General features: G+C 34.9%; 2 protein-coding genes across 2 annotated transcripts; both read left to right on the top strand.

The window, feature by feature from the left end:
- The first annotated feature begins 9,817 nt into the window (after positions 1-9,817).
- Positions 9,818-12,254, top strand: LOC136217090 (large ribosomal subunit protein uL5c-like). Its single transcript, XM_066003669.1, has 3 exons — positions 9,818-10,131; positions 10,747-10,947; positions 11,771-12,254. The coding sequence occupies exons 1-3, from the start codon at positions 9,871-9,873 to the stop codon at positions 12,107-12,109; spliced, it is 801 nt and encodes a 266-aa protein (XP_065859741.1). The 5' UTR covers positions 9,818-9,870; the 3' UTR covers positions 12,110-12,254.
- Positions 12,255-13,574: 1,320 nt separating this feature from the next.
- LOC136217089 (large ribosomal subunit protein uL5c-like) lies at positions 13,575-16,927 on the top strand. Its single transcript, XM_066003668.1, has 3 exons — positions 13,575-13,800; positions 14,535-14,756; positions 16,361-16,927. Exons 1-3 carry the CDS (start codon positions 13,717-13,719, stop codon positions 16,655-16,657), a joined length of 603 nt encoding a protein of 200 aa, XP_065859740.1. The 5' UTR covers positions 13,575-13,716; the 3' UTR covers positions 16,658-16,927.
- Positions 16,928-18,005: the final 1,078 nt, after the last annotated feature.

Here is an 18,005-nt window from a genome sequence, read left to right as displayed (position 1 = left end):
ATCAAAACTTTTTTTTTTAACTTCATATATAATAAAAAAAAAATTCAACTCTTTTACTATAGTTTTCATAAAATGTGAAATAACTTCATATATAATCTCAAACAATCCAAAACGTCACTCACTTGCTACCCTTATTGATAATAATATAAAGTTCATAAAAGTTAAAATTTAAACTTAACAAAGTTCATACAAATCAAAATTATTTTTCAGGGTAAAAAGGTAAAAATAAATAAGTATAAGGATCAAAAGTGAAATTAATCTAGTGATAAAAATATAAATAAATAAATATAAGGATTAAACAAAAATAAAAAAAAGTAAAATTTAGTCAAAAATATTTTTTGAGTAAAAAAATTAAAAATATATAACGAAAATGAAATTAATCCAAACATAAAGAAATGTAAAAATAAAAAATATAGAGACCAAAATAAAAATAAAAAAATAAAATAGAGAGTAAAGTAGAATTTTATAAGGAGCGTAGAAGTTTAAATTAGAAAGAGAGGGGAAAGGGAATAGAAAACCTTAGGGGGAAGTGGGTAATGGGTTAGAGGAGTTAGGGGTAAACACAAAACTAAAAAGGGGCAAAGGGAATCATTGAATTAGCAAAACAAACACCAACAAATGGAATGAAACCTCCCCTTTCCCTTACCCTTTCCTGAAACCCTCAAACCAAACGCCCCCTAATATTAGTATATCGGAGGTCACTTGACCCCGCCCCTACTAGGGGTGGATCTTGCCTAGAGTTTGGAGAGTTTCGGCCCCCGGTCGTCGTCTCCACCCCTTCGTAGATGTGATTTTGGCATTATCGTTCTTCTCTAATTTTGATTTATATTCGTATATTTATAATACTATTTTAACGTTTTAAAATGATTGAGTTGGTTTAAGACGTATGTTTTAATGTAAAAAGTTATGGGTTCAAAATATTGTGAGGCTATTTTCTTATAAAGCTTTTATTTATAAGTACAATCCAAGAAAACATGTGCTTTCATGTTTTGTCAAACTCCGCTGGTAAAAAAAATTGTCCAAATAGTGACTGAGGTTTTCGTTTACAACCAGAAGATGACCTCAAAATTGAAAAATTCATAGACTTTATGATATTTTAAGCAATTTTAATTTTTCAACTTTTTAATTTTCAGATCATTTAGGTATTGTTTTGTGAAGAGGGAGAAAATGGATGTTTAAAAAGAGAGCTCTGTAAATGATGATTTTGAAAAATAAAAAAATTTGTTTCCATAGTAAATGTGGCATTAAATAACTTTAATTTTAGAATTTTTTATTTTGAAATCGTCAACGGTCATTTTTATAGTGTCAAATTAAACGATCCTTGTTTTTTTTAGCAAAACGAAAAACATCAATCCCTATTTCAATAAAAAAAATTACATGTACTAGTTCGATAAAAGAAAATGAAAGCACATTGTTTTTTTAGACTTTACCTTTTATTATTTAAATTTTATTTTTGTAAATAACTATATTACTATTATTTTCATGCACTTTTTATATTTTTAACCTTTTAAACTAAAATAAATCACAATAATTTTCATTATGCTCATCGTGATTGATTCTAAGATATGAATCATCCAAGGCACATTAGCATAGCATATGTTTGATCGGGGTTTGAACCAAACTTCTTCTTAGGAGGATAGATGGCGCGATTCGGGTGGGAACCAATGTAGATCTAACTTTCTATTCACTTGCGAAACTCAAATAACTTAATTTTTAAATTAAATTTTAATTTATAAAAATTATAACTAGAAATAAAAAAGATAAAAGTTGTATAATTTTTAAAAAATTAACGTTGGACTTTTAAAATATTAAAGATGTTTAGTCTTTTTAGGTTGAGCACCTTTAATTTTTTTGGGATGGGAGGAGGGATTGTCTGGCCTTAACGGGCTGAACTTTAGAAAATTACCCCTAACTCCATGCATCTAACTCAGACATTGCCCACAATGCTAACATGGTCCCTCAAATGTAGATTCTTGGCCTTGCCACTATTCCTACTGACCCGTACATGGTCCCTTAGCTTGGCCAAAAAAAATGATGGTCCTTGAACTTTGTATCTCGTTAGCTCATAAATTTGCTTAAATTAACGTATTGGCTCTTTGAATTTGTTTAAAATGACCTATTAGTCTGTTGAAATTACTTTAATGACACCGCCTCATAAAATTGCTTAAAGTGATATACATTTCAATTAGTCCAAATTCTCTATTGTTCTACCACATGAATTTAAGGGGTTAATCATGCCACTTTAAGCAATTTTATGACTAATAAGACACAAAATTAGGAAGTTAATCCAAATTTTTAGGTCAAGTTGAAGGGCTCGTGATGTACTAAACATTAATATTATATATCTAAATGTGATAGTTAACTTTTCTTTACTACATTGTACCACTCAACTCATTATCCAACTTAATTTTATAACAAAATTAAAGGTTAAGTGCAAAAATACCCCTAACGTTTTGGGTCAGGAGCAATTATACCCCTAACGTCTAAAATGGTGCAATTTTATCCCTAATGTTTGTAGCCAAGAGCAATTTTACCCCCTAACGTTGATAAATTGGATCAATTTCAGACACTATTATAAAATATAGTCATTTTTTTTCTCTATTTTGCATCAATTGCATATCAATTTGTTCTAAAAAAGGATATAATATTTTTTGTAATTTAATAATAAAATTGGAGATTAATATTTATAAATTCGGCGAATTTTTTGAGTTTTTTTTGTATAATTTGTATAAAAGACAGTATATTTTTAATTTTTTTTTCACATCCCAACATATGTTTGTGATTTGTTACTGATAAAATAACGCATGTTTGAAGTGTAGTTGACAAGATTCATGACCGAGAAGACAGCTTGATGAATTATTTTTCAAATTGACCCAATTTATCAACGTTAGGGGTAAAACTGCTATTGGCTTCCAACATTAAGGATAAAATTGCACCATTTTAGACGTTAGGAGTAAAATTGCTCCTGACCCAAAATGTTAGGGGTATTTTTGCACCTTAATTCCAAAATTAAAATTAAGGGATGATATGTTTACTAGTTGCAATTATATTAATGGAAAAGTATTTTTTATAATGAAATTCGTTTAATTTAGATTTAATAATCTAATCATGGGATGTATAGGAATGGTTGATTACCATATTATAGTTGATGAAGAAAAATTTGGTTTATCATTCCCTTTAGAAGGATTCGTCAAGGAGATCCGTTGTCTCCTTATTTGTTCATCATTTGTGCTGCGGGCCTTAGTGTGTATATACGGACAAAAGAGTCTCAAAACTTGTGGCATGGTTGTAAGATTTCCAGGGATGCTCCGTCTATCAGCCACCTATTTTTTTGCCGATGATTGCTTCTTCTTTTTTCAAGCTAAGGTAGGCGAAAATGAGGTGGTTCGACAAGTGCTTTAAGAACATGAATTGGGATCCAGTCAAGTGGTAAATCTATAGAAATCGGGGTTTTTTTTCAGCCAGAACATATGGGTTGATACTCGACATTAGATATGTCATAGGTTGGGGGTTCGGGAAACTCAAAATCAATGAAATTATTTGGGTTGCCATCAATGGTTTATCAGAATAAACGAGAGATCTTAAATTTTATTAAGGATAGAACTTGGAATCGTCTTGAGTGTTGGCATTCCAAAATCCTATCTCGTGCAGGTAAGGAAATATTGTTGAAAATTATTGTCCGGACGATTCCAATTTATGCGATGAATGTTTTCTTACTACCATTGAGTTTGTCAGGATCTTGAACGTATGTTCAACGCTTTTTGGTGATGTAATAGGGGTCGGGGTATTTGTTGGTTGCGTTGGGATTATTTAAGCATACCTAAATTTGCTGGCGGTTTGGAGTTCAAAAAACTTAGAGAGTTTAACTTGGCTATGCTCGGGAAACAGGTTTGGTAGTTTATCACCACACCAAATTCTCTGGTTTCTCGCATATTTAAAGCTAGATACTTTAAGCATGAGTTTTTCTAGAAGCCACAAGAGGTCATAATGCAAGTTTTGTTTGGAGTAGTATTATTGAGGCAAATGACATCTTTCTTCAAGGTTGTCACATAAGAATTGGTAATGGTAATAACTTGCGTATCAGACATGATCCTTGGCTGATAGGAGCTCATTTTGGAGTCCCAACTTCTATGTTGCAAGATCCTATCGATGATGCTCCTGTCAGTTCTCTCTTTATTTTGGATGAGAGGCGATGAGATATAGATATGTTCGTGATATTTTCAATTCGGATGATCAAAATTATATATTTAGTATTCCTATTTCTCAAAATCTATTGCAGAATGATTGGTTTTGGTGTTTCGAACATGATGGAAACTATTATGTCTGGAGTGCTTATAAGAGGCTTTACAATATTCCAGTTGGTAATGTGAGTAGTTTGTGGAAGAAAATTTGGCAGCTCAAAGTTCCCTCGAAAGTGAGAAATCTTATTTGGAGAGTTTGTCATAATGTTGTCCCATCTAATAACTTAATTAAGAGACATGTAGATTTAAGTCTCACATGTTCATTATGTGGTTCGGTTGAAGGGAGTTTTATACATGTTTTATGTGGATGAACATTTCCATTCGAGTTTGGCAAATTGCCGAAATAGAAAAAAAATCTAAACTGGAGAGGTCACTTATTCAAGGAGTGGGTGAGCTTTATTTTCAATACACTGTTTGTTGACTCTATTTGTGTGTGGGTCATGGTCATCTGGGATATTTGGACATGTAGAAACAATTACATTTGGAACAATGTTAAAATGTCTTCAAGAGTGGTTTTCCAAATGACTTGTCTGGGTTTGAAGGAATAGCAGGATTCACAAACCTTGCATCACGATAGAAATGGTTTGACACAAAATTCATTAGCACATAAATGGTGCAGACCTCTTCCCTAGGTTCACAAGTTAAATATTGATGCTTCCCTGATTCCGAGTTCTGGTTTCTTAGGGGTTGGGGTTATGCTTCGTAATAGGGAAAGTCAGTTATGTGGTGCGTTTTCTAAGCTTCTCCCAGGCAACTATCAAGTCATAGATGGAGAAGAAGTGGGTATAAAGGAAGTGCTTAGTTGGTTAAAAAAATAAAAGTTTGGAAAGATCTGAAATTGAATTGGATACTGTTACGGTAGTTAATCACCGTAGGCAATGACCTTTTAGGTCTGCTTATGAGTTTATATATTAGAAAAGTGCAAATCTATGTTAAGTTCTTTAAATGACATTAGTATTAATTTCGTTAGTCGTTCTGTAAATAGTATAACTCACGAGTTTCCCCGAACTATCTATTCTATATTAAGACTGATGGAATGGTCTTTAAAATCTACTGATTTTATTTGTACTATAGTTTGTATTTCCAACTCATAGATAATTTCAATAGTTTTTTTTTAAATATTTTATAATTTAGTTTGAATTCTTTATATATAGGAGAAGGCTCTTGTGAGAACCATTTTTTAGGTGGGGACACTTTCTTATGGTGAGAACACTCAAAACTATGTCGTTTTGAGTAGGGAAATTAAAAAAAAAGCTCGAATAAGTTATCTACTTGTTATAGCATGTTAGGCATACTCCTAAATCTCCATTACTATGTATCATGTCACTTGGCTTGTTATGCTTATGGAAATGTGTTTAACATGGTGATGAAGTTGTATGATTCTAACAACACAAGTTTATGACTAAGCTTGTGGTGACAGTATCATACACTTCATCACCATGCTAACTTCATCATGAACTGTACAATCCAAGTGGCAGGTACATAGTGGTGGCTTTATGATGTTATGAGAACAAGTTTTAGACATGCACAAATAAGTTGTCTATTTCTTATAACATGTTAGGCATACTCTTAAAGCTGAAAATGTTATGAAACCATTCAGGATGGTGATGAGATAAGTTTACAATATACCTTCCACTTGGCTTGTTATCTGATTGAAACCATGAAGAATGTTGATGGGTTTTCGATGCTATCAGTATAAGTTATGAACTTGGTACTATTTTAACATGAGTTATGCTGATGAGACATATGTTTCATGTAAATTTAGCATGCTATGTGTTATGTGTCTATGCATGAAGCATGTTGGCTTGTTTTATGTTCTATTTATGAAGTAACTGATTCAGGAATAGACATATGTTTCATATCAATTTAGCATGTTATGTGTTAGGAAGTATAACTAATTCAATTTAATAGACATAAACGAATAAGTTGACTACTTTATTATAGCATGTTATGATCCACTTGAATATACATATATATGTCTACTTGAATAAGTTGTCTACTTTGTATTGCCTATAAAAAAGGATAGCATGCAAGGGGGGCATTATGATGTGACGTGCGAATAGCGTACAAGGGGGGGCGTGATGCGCGATTAGAAAGGAGATTTTGATGCTAGAGAAACACTGGAGCTGGATGGATGGAGTGGAGTACTGGAGGGGCGTGGAGCCAACATTGAAGATCAGATTGATTACCAAGTACATTTGTAATCAGTAATCATTCTGTCCTTCAAGAATGGCTATATGCCCATCCAGTAGTCCACACCATCCAGCTCAGTGTTTCTTTGGCATCCAAATCTCCTTTCTTCAAGAATGTGCAGATGGTAAACAAGGATATCGGGATGATGGGGAACCATTAGAGTTAAATGGTGTCGAATACTGGAGGGGCATGGAGCCAACATTGAAGATCAGATTGATTACCAAGTACATTTGTAATCAGTAATCATTATGTTCTTCAAGATTGGCTCTATGCCCATCCAGTAGTCCACACCATCTAATTCAATAGTTGCCCAGCATCCAAATTTCCTTGCTATTCGCACATCACGCCCCCCCCCTTGTACGCTATTCTCAGGTCACATCATAATGTCCCCCTTGCTTGCTATTTGCACATCATATATCCACTGCATGCTCTTCAGTCCATCTCCTGGAAGTTGCTACGTAACCTGCCCTGTTGCTGATGTATCGTTCAACAATTCGCTCTCAGTCAGGAAATGGCCCCTCAATGAAGGGCTCTATCAGCAGTCCATTAATATTCCACAGAAGCTATAAAATGCATAGATAAATTAAATTAGACCCCAAACATGATTAAATAAACTAGACTCCAAACATGAATAGATAAATTTACGGGTAAAAAATACATAGATTTACATCTTACCGTGGCAATACTATGGGCAGGGCGATCAAGTAGCTGGGGCATAGAAACAAAACTTACCCAATCAATGTAAAAACACCAGGTGCACATCTCTTAATAATACATACATAAATTTACGGGTAAAAAATACAAAGATCCGTCCCCAGCCGCACGGGCGGCGCCCGCGAGAACCCTGCCGATGCACCATCCATGCCCACGAGATCCCTACCGACGCCCCTGGATTCCCCTGCCTCCACCCCGCCAAGCGCCCCGCCCCGATCTACACCAGGTGCACGCTCGACGCCAACAAAACTTGCCTCACCCTTCTCGCCCCAAACCACCAGGCCACCGCCCCCTTCTTGCATGTTTTTAGATTTTTTGTCTATTAATAATTCATTATTAATAGACAAAAAATCTAAAAACACCAGGTGCACGCTCGCCGCCAACAAAACTTACCCAATCACATCATGCAGGCTTGTAAGCTTCCGGATCCTGTGCTTAATGATCTTGACAAGATTAACCGTAGGTTCCTGTGGGGGGAAGCTGCGGAGGGCAGGAAGATCCATCTTGTGCCTTGGAGTGAGGTTTGCCAGCCTAAAGATTCTGGGGGTCTGGGTATTAGGAAAGCAAAGGACAATAATAAAGTTTTATTAATGAAACTCCTTTGGCGTATGTGGCAAAACCCCTCCTCTCTTTAGGTTCGCCTCCTTTGTGGTAAGTATCGGAAAGACAAAATCTTCGGGGGCCCGAAAGAGAGAGTTGCTAATTGTTCCTTCCTCTGGAAAGGACTTAGTGCTGTGTTTGATGAGTTCTGCTTGGGAGTTGGCCTGGAGGTGGAGAATGGTAAGTCCATTAGTTTCTGGTTTGATAACTGGATTGGGGATAAACCGTTAATTGAGGTGTGTTCTTCCCCCCCCCCCGCCTAGTGATATACGCAACTGGAGGATTGCCGATGTGGTTGACTCGGAAGGGGACTGGATCTGGTCAAAGTTTGATACTTTCTTTAGCCTTGAGACTCTCCTTAGAATGCGGGGAGTGAAGGTGAGTAATCAAGAGGAAGACTTGGATAGGCACTGTTGGGCGCTGACTAACAATGGAGTTTATTCTTGCAAATCGGCCTTTGAAGCTTTCTCTCTCTTTAGATCTGATCCTCCCTCGGATGTGTGGAAGTCGATTTGGACCCTTAAAGTTCCTTTCCGTATTAGGAGTTTCCTGTGGCTGGGCGTTAAGGACAGGCTTCTTACTAATTCGGATAGGCACAGAAGGCACTTGGCTGATTCTGGAGCTTGCAGTAGATGCAGAGGCCATATTGAGACTTTGTGCCATGCTCTTAGAGATTGCTCTAATAGTAAAGAGGTTTGGAGGAAAATTCTCCCACACCATATTTTCTCTTCCTTCATGGCACATTCTGAGGTCGACTGGTTCTCTGATGGTGTTAGAGGAAAGTTGCTTCCATACATGGAGCATGGTGACATTTTCTTTGCTATTATCTGTCACCAAGTTTGGAAATGGAGAAACGAGGAGATTTTTGGAGATAAAACTGTTTTTATGACAAACTTAGCTGATTTCTTCTCGAAAAAACTTTTCTCTATTATCGATAGTTTCAAAGGAGAGTCCCTTGCCAGAGCCTCTCAGTGTTGTGATGTCCATCTCGTGGGATGGAGCAGGTCAAGAGAGGGGGTTGTGAAGCTGAATACTGATGGTTCCTGCCTCAGTAACGGTAAGATTGCGGCTGGAGGTGTGCTTAGAGATGTAGGGGGCGTCTGGCTTTCTGGGTTCTCCCAGAATTTAGGGTTGGGTTCTTCCTTTTCTGCGGAGCTCTGGGCTATTCTTACTGGAATCAATCTTGCTAAAAGGCTGGGTGTTAAGAGGCTCTCTGTGGAGTCTGATAATTTGGAAGCAATCAAAATGATTTCTGAGAATCATTCTATGGGTCTTAACAGTCGCAACCTCATCAAAGCTATTATAAGGCTTTGCTCCTCCTTTGAGTTCGTAGAGTTCAGACACATTTTTAGAGAGCAGAATCGTGTTGCTGATCGCTTGGCGGCGGCGGGCCATGAAGGGACGTTAGGCGTTACTACCCTTCCTGTTTCCCCTAATTTCATCTCTCATCTTCTCTTAGAAGATAGGATTGGGGTTAGCTTCCCTAGGCTAATTCCTGGGTAGTTTGTTGTTATTCGTTTTTCTTTTCCTTTTCTACCAAAAAAAAAAATAAAATAATAGAAGCTACTAGGTCAATGGTATATTAAACAGCGCGCGTGATATAATACACAAGAGAAGCAATTGTTTCAGTGGTAAGTAGAGTGAAGTGTAAATGAAAGTGTCTAGGTTCGACTCTCACTATGAGTATATATATATATATATATATATATATATATATATATATATATATATATATATACTTATTACTATATAGAAGCATAGTTTCTAAAGATGAGACTTAAAATTTGTATAACAAATAACGTTTGGAAAATTATTCCTATTTATAACGTTTTACTGTATATCATATTCTAACTTACATTAATGAACTTAAAAAAACTTAGAAAGTTCCAAATTATGGAATAATGCTTCTTTTGATCTTATCCTGTATCAATTTTCCATGCCGAACCAGAACGGTAAATATTCGCCCCGTGATATTCTTGAAAATTACGGAATTACCTACCACACCAAAAATCGTAGGGCAAATTGGTAAAATTCTCTAATTCGTCGGCCATTTAACAACAGGGATAAAGTTCCTCCAAATGAAGCTGTAAACGCACCACAAGTTCTAACAAACTCAGCTTCAATGGCGTCTACTCCGTTATTACAGTCCGCAGCGGCATCGTTTCGCGGCCAATTTCCGATTATATCACCTCAATTTTCATTAAGAGTGTCTGACCGTAACCCTAAAAACATTAGTAATGGGGTATTATCAGTGAAGGCCACCACAGATATTGTGCTGGTGGAGAAATCAGAATCGGAAAAGACCAATCGTTTGAAGACCACTTACCTCGAGAAAATTGTTCCTTTACTTATGGAAGAGTTCTCCTACACGAACATTCTCCAGGTAAACAGTTTAATCTTGGTTTTACTTATTTCCCCCTCAATTTCGTTCTACATTCTTTGATTTTACATGTGCATTGCGGATTTTTTGAGGTTTGAATTGATAATGAGGTTTGCAAGTGAAAATTGTTTGTGTTGCGCTACAAATTTTGATAGTTAATAGATTATGGCTACTGGATAAGGTTGCTGGCTTGCTTCAATTGGATGAGTTTGTTTGGTCGCGGAGTTCAGGAAAATACTGAGATTTTGTGATTTTATATCAATTTTGGCAGATTCTTTAAGAAAACTTACTGGATTTAGATTAAAATTACATGCCACAGCCTAGAGGGCGCATTCTAATTTCTGTTTCATGTGAGGTATAGGTTCAATGTTAATTTTTTGTATGATGTTTTGTATTAGAGATCAGATAATTGAAATCTTTAACCAATTTAGCAGCATATATCCTTCTTTCTACAGAGAAAGATGAAGTATTTTGTTGGATAAATGTAGGGGAGTGATGAACAAGCTCTACATATGCTGATTTTCTTTTGATTAGGTTTATGCATTTTCTATCATGTGCATTCTATGCTCACCTTTGACAATTTTATTTCATTTATTTTCGTGACATTGGATTCCGTAGGTTCCGAAAGTTGAAAAGATTGTGGTGAACTGTGGTATTGGAGAAGCTGCTCAGAATGCCAAGGGTTTGGAAGCTGCAATGAATGATTTGGCTCTAATTACAGGACAGAGGCCTATCAAAACAAGAGCAAGGAACTCAATTGCCACCTTCAAGATCAGAGAAGGCCAACCCCTCGGCATTGCTGTTACGCTCAGAGGAAATGTGAGCATGTTTTACTCTTTAATGGTTTCCTATTTGTTACATGCTTTAAGTTTGAGTCTCTAACTACATAACTACATGTCTTTCAGCATTCATTCCTGGCATTAGATAAAAAGTATAAATGCAAGCTGGTGCGGAATTCTGATTTTGTGCTGTTTTAAAATACTTTTGACATCACCACAACTCAGCACTTCTAACATTTTGGATATAATTTAGTATATTTGAAGACTTGTCACTGTTATTTAGAAATATTTATGTTCCTTTTCCTTGCTTACAGCATAATCTATTTCCGTGGTCAAAATAAGATTGAAGTCTAATCTAGCCATAGTTTTATTTCATTTCATATTTACGTACTGAAAGATGTTAAAGTGCAATTATATGATGACAAATCATGGTTTCTTGTTGACGAATATTTCAGAGATTTTGTGGATACTTTTGAGATGATATATTTTAGGGACAAATGGAGCCATTTGCATGTCAGAAAAAAGTTGCTCCTAAGCTCAAAGAATATATTCTTGAGTATCTTTGTTCTGCTGGTAAGCATTTGACTGTGAAGAGGCATTTTGGATATGTTTGCATACTTTTCTTGATGCCTCTGCCCACTTCTTGCTTGTCTGCCGAATTTCTCCCAACTGTATACATTACAGCACATACGGAAACCGCGTTTCTACATACTGTCGAGCTCAACTGTGATGAACAATGTATTGCTACTATTGTATATCTGTAGTTTTGTGAATTCTGAAATGAACGAGTTCATGTTATTTCACTTTGTGGAGCCAAAAGAAATCGGCATTTATATATTATGCTCACGGATTATGCATTACAGGTGATGTATTCATTCTTAGACCGGCTTATTAATCTGGGGCTTCCAAGAACAAGGGATTTCCAAGGCGTAAGCCCAAGCAGCTTCGATGGGCACGGGAACTACAGTGTCGGAATTCGTGAGCAGGGTGTGTTCCCTGAGCTTAGGTATGACGCACTTGGTAAGCCAAGGGGAATGGATGTTTGCATTGCAACCACTGCTAAGACTGACCAAGAAGGTCAGAAGCTCTTGGCTCTTATGGGTATGCCGTTAAAAGAAACTAGCGCTTCCGCTGGTAATGTAGTGCGGAAGAAGAAGTTGAAGAAGCATCATTTTGATTCGAGAAGGGGAGGCCGGCGATAAAGGTTTTCCTTATTTGTGCTCTGCAACATATGCACCCTTTCCGTGTATTTTAACCTGTAATCCAATGTAACAATACATTGTTACGCTTCAAAGTTGTTTCCTCTTAAATTGCGGATGCATCTATAAATAGACTTGAGTTGAGAAACTGCTGAGACTGGAGCGTGCGGTGTGACATGGCTGGCTTGTGACAGATACGGGATTCACTGGCTGTGAAGGTGTTCCTGTACAATACCAATGGTTTTTTTTCCTCTAAAAAATTAAAGTTCCGTACACAAGTCCAATGAAAATTTTGGAGACTAATGGATGTTTAAGTCCACTCCCGACTTTCCTAAATCCGTCCTTACGTCTGGCCAACTTGCATAACGACTCGGCATCTTAATAGAATGCACCCATACAATAAACAAAACCTACTTCAAATCCAATGATCTAGGCTTCAGCAATTCAAATGCTGGTTTGCATCAGCATTGTTGCTTAACATACCCGTTGAAACTTGGAACCACAAGTTTAAATTCATATATTCTGTGTTTTCTTAAGTGAAATAATATCATTGGGCAAAGTATCATATACAAAAAAATCTTTGCCTTATTCGCAAATAGATGTATGGGGTATGTTTTTTTTTTTTAATAAAACAGAGTATTTAAAATTACACAGTTAAGTTCCGATGACAATGAAGGGTATTTTTATTTTTTTTTAAATTACATTTATATATCGACAAAAAACAGATCCTAAAGTCAAATTGCAACTGTGTAAAATGAATTTAAATATCAATTTAGTTCATAAAATGTCAAATTAGTAAAAAACATAAAATGTCCACCATATGATTTTTTGTTTCGATTTAGGGAGTTGTTTTTTGGGAGTGTTGTGTTTTGTCGATAGGTAAGAATAAATTTTTTAAGATAAAAATGCATTTGATTGTCATGAGAACTTTGTAAATAAAACACAACACGAACTTCTATTTACAAATTTTAAAATCACAAAAGTCTGCTTGTAAATTAGACAAACCACATATATTTTTTTTCCGTACTTTTTCCAATATTATTCTTTTACATAATTACCATAAAGTGACTCCTATAAATCTATAGGTTGTGGTTGAATTGGCAATTTATATTGAATTTGTTGGAGTAAATTTCAAATTTGATTTCTATTAGAGGAGAACGGGAAGCCTCAATTGTAAGTAAAAATTCCAAATTAGATTGAAATTATGGACACGTTTGATTTACCTACTACTGTTTCCTGAATTTTTTCGGGTGTGGAGTGGTTTAAAGCAACTTCATGTGTCAGCATATATTCACTTAATTTTTTTTTTTATATATAATGAAATTGAATTATTATTATTTTTTATTTTATCTATATTCTGAATAGATTTGCATAACTAAAAATTTACAAATTTTTTATTGTAATTATAATTTATTTATTTATTTATTTTATTTTGAGATGTTAATAAGATTATCAACCATGCCGATCTAATTTAAAGAGTCTTGAACATTAGACCCCCAAGACCCGAGTTGAACCCACCCACAGAATGCTACGGAAACCCTAAGCACTGGAATCCGGCAGTGAGTGAGGGCTAGTGAAATATCGCGCTGTTAGAAAATTGAGAATCGGAAATGAGCTTTCGCCTCAAGACCATATACAATGAACAGATCGTTCCTTTACTTATGCAGAAGTTCGTCTATGCCAACATCGACCAGGTGATCACTTTATTCTTGCTGTTTCTGATATTTTCCCTTGATTTGTTACCGTGTTCATCTCTTATTTAGCATTGCCAATTTCGATTTGAGGTTCGAATTGATAATGAGACGTGAAGTTGGAATTACAATTGTTTTAGTTTATTGCCTTGCAAATTGCACTTTTCTATGATTGAAGAGAATATTACACTGGTATAATATGGTTGGTGTCTTTCAAAGTGTTGCGTTTGTTTTGATGCTTATTGAAAGAAAATCTTGAGTTATTGTGATTTATATATATAGCTTGAAATAATTATCTAAAGTAGAAGATCATTGGTTCAAGGAGTTCTAAATCAGCAGAATAATTTAATAAATCTGCATAATGCATATAATAGATTAATTTTTCATCCTTCATACTCAGTGATAGATATGATTGGAGTGCCTATTTTCATTAGAATCAAGGGCAAGCCATCTACTCTAATATTTTATAACAGAGATTGAAAAACTTATCACATTCTTTTCCATCAAGAACATTTCATGGAACTCTTGGACTACCGTCTTTGGAGTATCTTACTTTCACCCAATTCACTGGGTTCAACAAGCATTCGATATTTCACGATCAAGTGTGTAGTACTCTTTGTAGTAAATAATTGAAAGAAGTGATATGTTTATTTCGTATTGATTAGCTTTCTGCAGTTTAATTATTTGCACTGTATACTCAAGTCTTGTTTTTGGTATGGTGACCCTGGCTTCATTAGGTGCCTAAGCTTGAAAAGATCGTGGTGAAATGCTGTGTTACAGAGCTTGCTCAGAATGCCAAGGGTATGGAAGTTGCAATGAATGATTTGGCTCTCATTACAGGACAGAAACCTAACAAGACAGGGCAGATAGCTGTCAAGGCAAGAGCTAGGCACTCTATGGCCAACTACAGGATGCATGACGGTCAACGGCTGGGACTTATCGTCACGCTCAGAGGAAACGTAAGCATAGCTTGATTGATTCTTATTTGTAGTCTGCTTTATGTTTGAGTCTCCAACTATTGCTGTCTTTCAATGCTCGTACTGTTGGTTTAGATTTTAATGCACTCTGATCTTAACTACTGCATTTTCATGCCGTGTTTGAACTTTTGAAATAGCTACTGCTTGATTCTTCTAACATTTTTGGGTTACCATAATTGTAATACCTATTCTTCTTTATTGGAAATATCCATCTTTGTTTCCTCTCTGTCGTGGAATATGTATTTCCTAGTTCAAAATTAGAGACTGAAGTCTTATATGCGTTTGTTTCTTTGTATAATAATGTTTTGCTTCATCTTTTACGTGTTTGAAAGATGTCATTGTAATTGTGCGAGGCAATTTTTTTGCTTGTCATGTTTTTTGAGTAGTTTGAAGATTTTGTTAAAACCTTTGAGGTGATAGTTCATCTGACGATGTCAATTTCAATTTGTGCATTTTGGAAATGTTTGATATGGGAAGAAATAGTGCATCGGCATTGGCCTTTTCCTTCTATAGTGACTTTATTGATTATTGCAATTACTCCAATGTGTAAAATGTCACCTTCCTATAGATCAAGGAATACATTGTCGACTATCTCTTTACGTCTCCTTCAGGTGGAAACTTTTTCATGTAGAGGCATTTATGATATATTAGCTTGCTTTTTAAAGTTCATGAACTTTTTCATGCAGAGTTATTTATGATATATTAGCTTGCCTTTTAAAGTTCATGAACTTTTTCATGCAGAGGCATTTATGATATATTAGCTTGCTTTTAAAGTTCATGAACTTTTTCATGTAGAGGCAGTTTTGATATATTAGCTTTACTTTTTAAACTTCATGAACTCCCTTGTGATTTCTTAGCTCACTTTGGGGTAAAATGCATCGATGGTCACTCAAGTTTGGGGTCTATTTTACATAGGTTACTTAACTTCATTTCAATAAAATCTCTGAATTTCACATTTAATTTCAATAAATTCATTCCAGTCATCAAGTTTGGGGTCTATTTTACAAAGGTTACTTAACTTCATTTCAATAAAATCTCTGAATTTCACATTTAATTTCAATAAATTCATTCCAGTCAATTTGAATACAAAAACTCACTGGAATATTGACACGACCCTGACAGAAGAAAGTGGACTACGTGCCAACTAAGTGCCATGCTGGATATGTTTGACTTGCTGACGCGGCAGACACTGTGCACCATGTGGCACATTCCAGGACAAAAAAAGTGGCACTTAGTTGACATATAGACAGCTGTCTTCGCCTGTTGAGCCACGTCAACATTCCAGTGAGTTTTTATACTCAAATTAGTTGGAATGACTTTATTGAAATCAAATATGTAGTTTAGTGATTTTTGTAGGAAAATGAAGCTTTGTGACCTTTGTGAAACAAACCCTAAACTTCAGTGACTTTCAGTATGATTTACCTCACTTTTCAGCAAGTGTATGCACTACTGCACACCATATGTTATGTAGAATATTGCCAGTATTTTATGTACTGTTCAGTGAAATGGATGTTTATGTTACTTAACTGCTGTAATTTTTCTTTAATCATTTCCACTGCTCTATGCTTATTGATTATGGTTTACAGGTGATGTATTCATTCTTAGATCGGCTTATTAATCTAGGGCTTCCAAGGACATTCGATCTCCAAGGTGTAACTCCAAGCAGCTTTGATGGGCATGGGAATTACAGAATTAGGATCCATGAACAGAGCATGTTCCCAGAGGATAGGTACGATGCAATTGGTAAGTTAAAGGGAGTGAATGTTTCAATCACAACCTCTGCTAAAACTAATGAAGAAACCCAGAATCTTTTGGCTTTCGTGGGGATGCCATTTGGAGATAATACTTCCATGGAAGAAGAAGTTGAAGAATCATTATCTTGATTCTAAAACAGTCTAGAATTACAGTATCGTTGTTCTGTTATTTTTTCTGTTGTTAAAATATTCTTTCCTTTGTTATGGAAAGTAAAGATGTGACACTCTGGAGTTTTTCCATCTGATACGTGCATTAGATGCGTCGCTCATGCCTGCATTTTTTGTTCCTGGAAAAGAATTACTGATTTGATAGGAATGCGGTTGCATAATTAAGTTTATATGAGAAAACCCAACGGTTGTAAATTAAGTTTTTTCCAATAAAGTAATTTTTGCCTTTTACATGCATCCTCTTGCTATTATACAAGTGTGGATATGAGGTAAATTTCTTCTATTAACCCTAAAAAAAAAAATCCCAATTCAATTCTTATTCAGTGTATTTCAGAAGAGTCAATTTCTTTCCCCGGCATGTTTCAAAATACTTATCAGATATATCTATTATTTGAAGTATAATAATAATAATAGCTATAAAAACGAGTAATTTTATTATTAATATTATAAATAGTAAAATTGAGGGTTTAATGTTGTTAAATTTGACCCTTTCATATATTATTGAAGAACTCAAATGTTTTTTTTTTTGTGTTTTATACTAGTTGTGTGCCAATTGCTTTTAGAACTATTCAGAATTTTGGTTTTTTTTTTTATTATTATTATTTTTTTATCTCTGTTCTTTTATATTTATACCTGTCAAAATTCAATTCGTGAAAGTACTAATATAGATGGTTAACAGTCCTAAAACTGTTCAGCTTGACATAATACATGTAGCAATATTCAGACAATAATTTAACACATAAACAGAATGTGTAATAATTTAATTTATTAAAAAAAAAAAAATTTAACACACCTAACAAAAATCTGATTTCTTAAAAAAAAGAATTCTGATCCATAGACCGTTAAGGCAAGTGTTAAAAATTAATAGAACATAATTTATCAAGCATATTCGGTGGGATTTCATCAATTTTAATAAGTCATATATAATAAAGAAGTACAAGCACATAGAGTCATATATAATAAAGAAGTACAAGCACATAGGAATAAAACTTGACTTTGCACCTATACAAGCTATAACATCCATAAAGAAGAAGAAAAAAAAAAAAGACTACAAAAAACAATAAACCATAAAGTGTAAGGGTAATTAATTTATTAGTAATAAAACACATTGTTTAGTCCCTGTATTTTAAAAAACACACGGTAAGATCCCTAACATTTTTCTCGATGAACTGTTTAGTCTCTAATGTTTTTCCCGGTGAATTGTTTAGTCCCTGCCATTAGACTCTCATGAAGATTCTGTTAGTCAATTTGGATTTGAGTCAAAATCTATTTAAAATAAAAATGTAATGCCCTTTATCACAAAATCAAA

This window comes from Euphorbia lathyris, chromosome 2 (genome assembly GCF_963576675.1).
Source record: "Euphorbia lathyris chromosome 2, ddEupLath1.1, whole genome shotgun sequence".
NCBI lineage: Eukaryota > Viridiplantae > Streptophyta > Magnoliopsida > Malpighiales > Euphorbiaceae > Euphorbia > Euphorbia lathyris.
The sequence above is the reverse complement of the archived record's forward strand: the minus strand, read 5'-3'. Positions and strand labels throughout refer to the sequence as shown.

Coding starts and splice junctions, on each gene's coding strand:
- LOC136217090 (XM_066003669.1), top strand. CDS start 9,871: ATGGCGTCTACTCCGTTATTACAGTCCGCAGCGGCATCGTTTCGCGGC. Junction 10,132..10,746: donor CCTACACGAACATTCTCCAG/GTAAACAGTTTA, acceptor TGGATTCCGTAG/GTTCCGAAAGTTGAAAAGAT. Junction 10,948..11,770: donor CTGTTACGCTCAGAGGAAAT/GTGAGCATGTTT, acceptor TATGCATTACAG/GTGATGTATTCATTCTTAGA.
- LOC136217089 (XM_066003668.1), top strand. CDS start 13,717: ATGAGCTTTCGCCTCAAGACCATATACAATGAACAGATCGTTCCTTTA. Junction 13,801..14,534: donor TCTATGCCAACATCGACCAG/GTGATCACTTTA, acceptor TGGCTTCATTAG/GTGCCTAAGCTTGAAAAGAT. Junction 14,757..16,360: donor TCGTCACGCTCAGAGGAAAC/GTAAGCATAGCT, acceptor TATGGTTTACAG/GTGATGTATTCATTCTTAGA.